The sequence below is a fragment of the Callorhinchus milii genome, unplaced genomic scaffold (assembly GCF_018977255.1).
Source record: "Callorhinchus milii isolate IMCB2004 unplaced genomic scaffold, IMCB_Cmil_1.0 Scaffold14, whole genome shotgun sequence".
In the NCBI taxonomy this organism is placed as follows: Eukaryota; Metazoa; Chordata; class Chondrichthyes; order Chimaeriformes; family Callorhinchidae; genus Callorhinchus; species Callorhinchus milii.
Window position 1 is genome coordinate 14,441,453 of NW_024704755.1, and position 10,380 is coordinate 14,451,832.

At 42.8% G+C, this 10,380-nt stretch overlaps 1 protein-coding gene and 1 long non-coding RNA gene across 2 annotated transcripts in view; both read left to right on the forward strand.

Moving 5' to 3' along the window:
* si:dkeyp-50b9.1 overlaps nt 1–2,788 on the forward strand; it is a 56,367-nt gene extending 53,579 nt beyond the window's left edge. Inside the window, exons 18-19 of the mRNA XM_007904680.2 lie at nt 261–341; nt 2,548–2,788. Of these exons, the coding sequence (XP_007902871.1) occupies nt 261–341; nt 2,548–2,592 (126 nt within the window). The 3' untranslated portion in view covers nt 2,593–2,788. The remainder of the gene's footprint in view (nt 1–260; nt 342–2,547) is intronic.
* A 1,289-nt stretch (nt 2,789–4,077) lies between these two features.
* Nucleotides 4,078–9,076, forward strand: LOC103185921. Its single transcript, XR_488695.2, has 4 exons — nt 4,078–4,261; nt 6,481–6,582; nt 7,215–7,275; nt 8,937–9,076. It is a non-coding gene; the product is annotated as an uncharacterized LOC103185921 (long non-coding RNA).
* The last annotated feature ends 1,304 nt before the right edge of the window (nt 9,077–10,380 follow it).

Consider the following 10,380-nt stretch of genomic DNA (forward strand, 5'->3'; position numbering starts at 1 on the left):
ATTTCACAGAATATACCATGAAGTGTTTGGGGGCATTCTCCCACTGTGAAAGGCACTGGATCACATATAAACGTTGTTGTTATTACTGTTGCTGAATGGTGCTTCTGCCCTAACAAGTTGATGAGCATTTGTCACTTCCTGCTTTCTACAGTGTTTCCAATGCAGCAGCTCTTCATAACTCTTTATGTATTCCTGTCCAGGTGTATTCAAGGCACATCAATTTCCTGCCGCTGAAATAATACTAGTTCTGTTGTTGTCAGGTGCCTGGACGTCTTTGTGATGCAGGGATTTCATGTGGTTCAGATCGAACACAGGAGTATGTTATCTTCAACCAATTGCAGGTGAGCACTGAAGGTTGGAAATATTCACTGATAGAGGTTCCCAGAGACTGCTCTGTTGTAGCTACTTGTCTGCAGTGTAATGGTACCAATAGTATTGCAAATTGTGTACCTAAGCTTTAATGCCTCCTCGTCCTCTCGACCTATCGGCCGCATTCAATACGGTCGACCACGGTATCCTCCTCCACCGCATGTCCTCCCACCTCAACCTTCAAGGCCCTGTCCTTGAGTGGTTTAGGTCGTACCTTTCCCACCGTCTTCACTTTGTTTCCACAAACGGCTTTTCCTCCAGTCCCCGCACTGTCCCGTGTGGTGTCCCTCAGGGCTCTGTCCTCGGTCCCCTCCTCTTCACCCTCTATATGCTCCCCCTCGGTGACATCATCCGCAGACACGGGGTTAACTTCCACATGTATGCGGATGACACTCAACTCTACCTTTCCTCCTCTACCCTCAACTCCTCGACCCCTGATCTCCTGTCAGCTGCCTGTCCGACATCGAGTCCTGGACGAGAGACAACTTTCTTCAGCTCAACGTGCGCCAAACTGAGGCCCTCCTGATTGGCTCGCGTTAGCGCCTCCGCACCTCAGGCGCTGACAGCATCAGCATCCAAGGCTGCACTCTCCACCTCTCAAAGCCAGTCAGGAACCTCGGCGTTCTGTTCGACCCTGAGCTGTCCTTTCTCCTTCATATCCGCGCCACAACTGGCACCGCCTTCCATCACCTCCGAAACATCCCAGACTACGGCACTACCTCACCCCTCACGCTGCTGAAACTCTGGTCCACGCCATTATCACCTCAAGGCTGGACTATGGGAACTCTCTCCTCGCCGGCCTTCCCGGCACCTCCCTCCACAAGCTGCAGGTCATTCAGAACTCTGCAGCTCGTGTACTGTCCCGCACCAGACACCGCAACCACATCACTCTCACCCTCGCTCGCCTCCACTGGCTCCCCATCCCCCAGAGGATCGAATTCAAGATCCTCATCCTCACCTACAAGGCCATTCACGGCCTTGCTCCCTCCTACCTCTCTGACCTACTATCCCCCTACCTACCTGCCCGTACCCTCCGTTCCTCTGGCTCCGGTCTGCTCCACATACCTGGCCCCAATCGCCCTACCCTTCAGCCTCTCAGCCCCTAGACTTTAGAACTCCATCCCCCAGTGCCTTCGCCGCTTCCTCCCTTTCCTTCTTCAAGGCCGGTCTCAAGACCGTTCTCTTTGACCGAGCCTTCGGCTCCCCTCTCGACTCTCTACCCCCTCCTCGCTCCCTCCCTTCCCTCACCCTGACCATCTCTCCCCTGCTCGGTCCTGACCCAACTGTACAACGCCTTGGGACGTCCTCCTGACGTGAAAGGCGCTCTATAAATGGAATCTTGTTGTTGTTGTTGTTCGCGACCAGATCACTCCCACCCTCACTCGCCTCCACTAGCTTCCCATCCCCAGAGGATCGAATTCAAGAGCCTCATCCTCACCTACAAGGCCATTTACGGCCTTACTCCTTCCTACCTCTCCAACCTACTATCCCCCTACTTACCTGCCCGTACCCTCCATTCCTCTGGCTCCGGTCTGCTCCACATCCCCTGCCCTAACCGCCCTAACATCGGTGGCCGGGCCTTCAGCCTCTTAGCACCTAGGCTTTGGAACTCTATCCCCCAGTGCCTTCTCCTTGCTTCCTCCCTTTCCTCCTTCAAGGGCGGTCTCAAGACCTTTCTCTTTGACCGTGCCTTCAGCTCGACTCTCTACCCCCTCCTCGCGCCTTCCCTTCCCTCCCCCTGACCATTTTCCCCCTGCTCGAGTCCCAACCCAACTGTCCAGCGCCTTGGGACGTCCTCCCGACGTGAAAGGCGCTCTATAAATGAAATCTTGTTGTGATGTGTGCAAATACTCTTCTTGAGCGATACTCTTCATTCATCGCCTTGAATTGCTATCCGCCCAAATTGGAAGAGGACTCGATTGTACAAACAGTCCTTTGATAACATTAAAAACAAACACCAGAATTGGTGGTTCTGTGTATGCACCAGGGGTGTGTTCAAAGCGATATAGAGTGAGAAATGGCTTGGTTTCCTGCAGTGTAAATAGCATGAAAGAGGACAGAGTGAGAAGGAAAAGTTCCCCTTTGTTAGATAGTGTATGAGAGTTAGGGCAATTTGTGATGGGTTTTGGAGGACAGTGCAGATGTCTGTGTGCTGATCACCCCCTGTTTTGCTTGCAGGCCCTTCCCGTGGGTTTGCTGAAATACAGAAGCACCAGATCCTGAGCACACTCCTGCAGATCACTAAGTTCTTCACTCGGCCTGACCATTCTTGTGTACGATTCTAAATGTATATTTTTGCAGATATACCTCTAAATAATGCTGTTTTTCTATTTTATATATTTAAATTGCTTGTTCACCGAATGATACGTTGCCTGTAGTATAAAAGAACTCAGTAAAGTATATAAGTTGTTATTGCCAACAGTTTCCGGAGGTTTTTTNGAAGCTGGTGATCTGGTTACTGCTGCTGTATTATCATGTTAAATATCAGGTCAGGGGATGATTGTCATTTCTCACGTGCTATTCTACATTGATGAAGTAACCTGGGCAACTAGGAGAATCTGAAGGGTCTGCTCCTTTCTATCACAAACCTCACAGACTTGTACTGTGCATTTCCACTGTCTGCTAATTCTAAACTGTTTTACTGGGGAGAAATCTGTGAGAGGCTTTATGTCCAGTTTGCTGCCACATCAGGTGTTAGCTGCAAATTTGACTTTTTATCTCTGGGTTTCTGAAAATCCAGTGTTTGTGAGTTCCAAGTTTAATGTTTCGCATTGACTACCTTTGTTTTCTCAGACTAACTGGATGCCGTTGAACTTTTTCCTGTTTATTTGCTTCACCCAGTGTGATGGTGTGGCTGACTTCAGGGAAGCAAATAATGTCTAAAGTTTCAAAGGTTTCCTGACAGCTGACAGCCTCAGAGTTCAGACAAAAATCCCTCTGTAAGACCTGGCATGATCAGCTCTGAATCATCTTCCAGATGGCAGCTGATGATATGACACGGGGTTTGGTCAGAAATTAAGTCCTCCTCTTCCTATCAGACAAAACAACAGTGAAGTACTGTAGCATCTAGAAGTGTCTTATGCTCCAGAAAATAAAACCTCCACAATACTGCTTCTCTCTATACTACTGAAACCTCCCAGCCAGAGATGTTTGGGTTTTATTAATTTAATGTTCACTCACAAAATATACTTAACAGTATATTCTGTGAAGCGCTTTGAAGACTTGATATATCAAGGATGTAAGGATTATTAATGTAAGATAAGGGGCAGATTTATATTCTATCAATGTATAATTTCACAGACATGGAGAAGGACAGAGTACAAGGATTTCAAGTGTATGTGCTTAGCTGATATGGTGTGCTTAAACTCTTCTTCAGTATTAATCTTCTCACGTATATCTCCTTCATCTATCTCCTGCTTCTGTTATTCCCCCTCTCCTAAATTCCTTCAAGCTCAATCTGTGATTACTGGAAATATTTTTATTATTGAGAAATCCAGGTTTAGTGCCACAGTCCAGCATACAGCTCCCCACCAAGGATGAAGAGAAAACAAATTAGGAAATAAATAAGGAGGCATCATCAAGGTTGGGTTTCAAAGGAAGAAAAAAATGAGGATGTGAGAATTCCACAGTCCTTAGGTCCTGTGAAAGAATGAGTTCAAGTCATGTGTACAAACAAAGCAACTATATTTGCTTGCTCTTTCTCCTTCACTATCCCCATTTAACAAGACTGTGTTATTTGGCCTTTCAATTGAGATGAACCCCACAACACAGAAGATCTCCATTGTCAAGGTCCACATCCAATTTGCCAGCTTTCTATTGCAAAGTCATGGATTTTCCCCGATTGCTGAAGCTGCTCACTTTGTTTGATGAACAATCACTATAGCTGATAGTGGTGAGTGGTTTATTTTTATGACTCTTCTATAAATGTGTTTCCACGATGTGGTGTGTGTGTTCCATTCAACAACTAATTAATAATAATATTGCATTTATATAGCACCTTTCATGTCATGATTCATATATTAATTTCTCATGGAGCTAACCTAAAAACCGTTGTCTTAAAATTAAAATTTGTGCACATTTTTGTAAGATTTCATAAATTCACTTTGAATTTGTAAGCCATTTTTTAAAGAATTACAGAAATCCAGCTTTTGAAATTCTGGATCTGTAAGCGCAATGGTCTTAAGCCTAAGACCACAAGAAGTTTGCTGAAGATACTACTCAGTGAGTTATCTGATCTCAGTTGATGTGGTTACAATTGGTCTCTCCATGGGAAGGATAGAGCTGCCTGGCTTCTGGTTCATGATCATTATCAAATTAGTTCCTTTACTGAAAGGTGGATGTGTGCAGATAATGGACTTTAAGCTCAAAGGCACTGGAAGGAATTAAGCCAAAAATGGTGCAGCAAAGTTTGTAAATTTAGTGAATAAGGTCAGAGTTGTGAAGGACACACACATACCAGAAAATATTTCTTCAGCTGGAACAGGTTAATTACCAGGAAGAGAAGTTTTAAGACCAAGGCACTACATTTAGTTAAGAGACTTGGGTTCTGCTGTAAATGAGGGTTGGTATTCTAGAAATAATCAGATCACGTGGCCTTGGTTCAAGCCATCAGGTGAAATTGCACTAGAACTGGATTATTACTTATAAAGGATACTGGATTCAGCAGTGAGTCAGGGATTACTCCACTGCCTGGTTCACACATCGGTGATCGGCAATATGTCATGGGAAAATGTCACAATGTGCTGCAGTGTTGGAATAGAAGCTTGACAAGCTGAATGCCTGCAGCCCTTTAGCATCATAATCTCAGCACTGTGACTTCACACTGAGTTGCATATAGTCTGAGCATTGAAGGATGTTTTCGAGATACTTGAGCTCACTGTTAAATTCTAGAACGATTAGCAGAGGTCTGACTGAAGAAACTGCCAACAATTGATAATTATATCATGGTACAGTAAGCTTGATTTCATTTTTAGAATGAGGTGCCCGTTTTGGGATTGTAAGAGGATAGTCACTCTGACTATGTTAATCAGACTACCTCTGCAATAGTAATCTTGCACCACAGTACCTATTCCAGCTAGGATTGCCTTAGGAGTGAATTTGGGCATTCACTTGCAGGGTTGGAGACCCATCTTTGATAGTTTCAAGTCTTGATTGTGCCAGACAGGCTGATGAACCTGGGCTTTAGGTTAATGCATGTCACCTAACCAGCTCAAGTTCACTTATAATTAAGTTGGAAGCATTTTAACTTTTATTTGTTTCAGACGAGTTTCATGGGTCACTAGATCCATTTTTCAAACTCAAATGTTAGAATTTATAATCTGGTAAAGAGTGCATCTCTGTTGATAAATGAACCAAAAGGTTTGAATTAAAGAATTATAGGAAGTGTGAATCCAATGGAGACCAATTTATGGAGTGACATGAGGAAAGAGATGCCTGAATCGAGGGCAAAATGCTTTGTAAGATTACCAAAGGACTTAGAAACACACAAGTTGTCCTTTCACCTGGTTGTGATTGTTAGTTCAGAGACAATAGAATATTTTACAGGGTGCCATAGGTTATACCACTTATAGATTCATAGAAAGGAGAGCAGAAAAGAATCCTAAGTCCACCTCTGGGAGAATTCCCTCAACAACACTTCTGTCCTGTTGTCAGCTAGCTCAGTCCCCTCCTATTGAAAGGAAAAAAAACAGAAAATCCAAAATAACTGAGGCCATTTGGGGGAATATAATATGGTTAAAATTATGGAAAACTTCAGGAATTGTGGAATCCAAGACTAATAACCTAAATAACTCACCATTGTGGTAACTAGTCATCTACTATAAACGAGACACAAACCCTTGGCAGTGCAGATACAAAGATTTGGGAACTATTGAACAAGAAATGTTTTAAATTTCCAAATGATACTAACCATGATAGTTTCTGACTATTAAAATAATATATTAAATGAACCATTGAAATGGTCAGGATATTGGTGCAGAGTAACGATAGCCTCAATGTCTAGCAACTTTTTAACCTGTAATCCACGTTAGGCTAAATCAATTAAATTAACTGAACTTCAAATTTATAAATGTGAGTAGTATTTTAACCACTGCTAAATCTATTTTTCTGCAGCTCTTCAACCAGAAATCGCATGTGCATGTAACAGAGAAGATTTAGAAATATCAGTCAGACTGGAGCCAAACAGTGCCAATACTGCTGAGACATGGTCAGAGGGTAAGAGCTTTCTCTCTTCCACACTGCAGAAATGTGCAACCAGAGTTTAATATAAAACAATAAAAATGAGCTGTCGATTGGGGTAATTGGCTTCTACCAACAGCTCACGTTTAACACAACATCCTCACTGCATTGCGTGCTCCGGAACTCTACCCAGGGTGAAGGGCATTATATAAATGCAAGTATTTCTTGTTACATACTCGGCCCTAAAAGCATCTTGTGACTTACTGCAATCTCATGCTGAGCCTATTACAAACCCGAACAGTATCCTTACTGTGAACCCTAATACTGCAGATCCCAAAATGATTTGTTAGAAAAAACGACTCTGCACCAGATTGTCACCGATCCCTCAGCAATTGTAATTTGTGCGGGATTGTCGATGGTTTTTGAATACCAATTTCATCCACATCATCCTGTATCTAGGCCTCTGACAGACATGGATCAGTGTGGTGGCAGCCTGGTGGGTGGTGAGTTATTTTGACCAGAGACTGTGTTACAACTGGCCTATCAGCTCCTGACTTGGGGGAGTTAATTCAACCAAATCATCTGCTCCTGATAATTATTATGATAATTATTATGTAAATTATTGAGAAAAGATCAAGACTAAAGTAATCCTGTTTATCCATTTTTAGTAGATCATGTCTACCTTGGAAAGCTTAAAACATCTGGATGCAAACCTGCTAAGGAGATGCTGTAAGTAAGAGGACGTTCATGAATATGCTTAGAGAAGCAACTCACTTTAGTTATACAATAACTAAAAAAGGAATGAAAGCTTGTTATCCCTAGTGGACTATCTCTTTGACAAATGTGTACATTGTACAATTTTCTTCAATTCTGCCCTGTTTGTAGAATGAAAATCTTTTTCTTTCAGGTAGTGTCAGCTTGGCTGAGTGGTAGCACTCTCACCTCTGAGTCAGAAGATTGTGGGTTCAAATCCCATGTCAGGACGCAAACTCACATAGTCTAGCTGACATTCCAGCAGTGCTGGGGGGGGAGGGGGTTATCAGAGCTACCATCCTTTGGATAAGACGTTAAACCAAGATTCTGTCTGCCTGTTTGGGTGGACATTAAAAATCCCATGGCACTATTCGAAAAGACGAGGGAGTGTCTCACAGAGTCCTAACCAATAATCTCCCAAATAAAATTGGTCACTCGTTTCATGGCTATTTGTGGGACACTGCTGTACGCAATTGTGCTGCCATATTTGCCTACAAATATACAATCACTCCATTTCACAGTAAATCCTGTGAAGCGCTTTGAGACATCCTTCCAACGTGATTAAGACGCTACACCAAAAATGCAGATAAAGATGTACGGCTCCATGATAAGGGTCTGGATAATTACATTGTACATGTGTGTACAGCACTCACTTGGTAACACTCTTGTAGGGTGAATCCCTATTTCAGGTCTTGAGAACATCAATGAATTGATAATCCATTGGATTACTGAGGCTCTGTTGCATGAGACATTAGAGGTCCCATCAGCTTCTTACGGTTGTTCAAGACGTCATTGGTATGACTGACGTTATAGTTTCTTGGTCAATGTTCCTCCCTCTCTTTCAAAATTCACCAAAAAAACATTTCTCTCATTGCTATATTTGGGACGTTGCTGGCGCACACTGAACTGCTGTGTTTGCCTACACAACAGTCATTACACTTCAGTGTGACTCATTGGATGAAGCACAATGGGACATTTCAATTTAAGGCTTTGACTCAAAATTAAATGTATATAATCATTATGTTCAAGTTGGCACTAAAGTGGTGTGGGAAGTTCAAACACACTCTACAGCAATAAAATGCTCTGCTGAGGTTGGACTTTAAAGCACATTGTTGGGCCAGTACTGAAGAAGCTTTAGTCTGCATCCAATTCATTTAAGGCTGTAACTGCTTTCCCACTGAACTTGCATTCAACACCAAACACTGTGTAAGTCATACCTCTAATAACACAGATCACTAAAACACTGAAGCAAAAATGTACACAGAATTTCCTCAATTGAAAGGGTGAAATTCCCCTTGGGGCTAAAAATGTAGCAACTATTGTGTATCATTAGATTTATAATATAAAACATGCTGAGTATCAAATTCAGTATTTAAATTCAGTACTAAAAAAAACAATGTGATCACTCAATCCACAACTGTTTATGGGACACTGCTGTGCGCGAATGGCTGCTGCGTTTCACCCATAAAGACTCAATCCACTTCACAATATATCCTGTGAAGTGCTTCGAGTGCTCAACGACGTGATAAGGCGCTGTATCAAGTGCAAGGATTATTATTATTTTAGCACTGAGCTGAGGTTTGCATCTCAAGCTAGCAGTGACGTGGCCGTGTTTGAGCTGATGATGTTTATTACAGATTCCAAGAAGCGCTCGGTGGCAGATGCCAGGCAATGCTGAAAGACCACAACAATGCAGAGGAACTGTACAGGCAACTGAAGAAAAAAAACATCCAGTTGGTGAGTCCTGAACGTCGAGTGATCTAGAGCAAGTGAACTATATACATAGATTCCCCCAATAGACTATCAACTAGACGCGACTATATCATATAAAGAGGAAGACCATCATTTTAAATTGCAGTCTGTGTTGAGTTTACAGTCCCTGCTCAACAGGAATAATGCTGGAAGGTGACAATATATTGTTGTTGGGAGTGCAAGATTGGACTCGGCTATGATACAGCCCACAGTTGAATAATAATAATAATCCTTGCATTTGATATAGCGCTTTTCACGTCGGGAGGACGTGTTAATGTTGCCTGTTAATACTTACTCTTAAGGACTTATTGTCACTTGCATAAGGTATTGTAGGGTGGCGAGCTAAGAGGTTTTTACGCATGGGATATAAATTCATTAAGTATCTAAGGGAAAGCTCACTTTTAAATACTGTTCACAAAATCACAAAGATTTACCGATTGTGCTTCATATGTGCAGAGCAATAAGATGGTGTTCAGTTTGCACAGAAAACAGGGGGAAATTATTCATGGTGTTTAATCTGTGTGTAAAGTACTGTGAGAGTTACTAAATAGCTTAAACTGTTATCAAGAATACCAAGACTTCAGTCAGCGCCAGTCTTCAGTCTGTGTGTATGATAGAATAGCTGAGAATTTGCTCTATTTTGAATGTTATCGTAGGAGCAGCAGAGAGAGAATTTACACAGCCAGATGAATTCCTATGAGGGGGAGGTAAGTCTGTGTTTCTGGCCACATTATCTTATCCTCCCCCAGATTGTTCACCACACTTCAACAACATATTACATTTGAATAACGCCCTTCACGTCGGGAGATCGTCCCAAGGCGCTGGACAGTCGGGGGTTGGAATCAGGAGGGGTGGAGAGTGGCCAAAGGCGCAGTCAAAGAGGAGGGTCTTGAGACTTGCCTTGAAGGAGGCAAGTGAGGGAGTGAGGCGAAGGAGCACTTCACCAAAGCAGGGGGGATGAATACAAACAGCTGGATAATGCTTTGAGGTTTTGTGTCCATTGACATTTGCAAAACTACCATTTCTGCCTTCATGCAGAATACTGCTAGCCTGTTTCACTGCATTTTCATACAGCCTTTTGTGTAAAAGAAACATCTTAAAGCGTTTTACAGAACAAGGTTAACTTACAAATTGTGTTATAGTGGCAAACGAAACTAATTGTGCCACCAACATCCACCACAAAGACATCAGGTCAGCAAGCCTCGGTGATAAACCAGCACTACAAATCACTTTTTTATCGTTTCAGAGCCTCTCATACCGTTTACAGTGTAGCACTATAACAACAACTTGAATTTATATAGCACCTCTCACACAGAGTAGGGTCCCAGA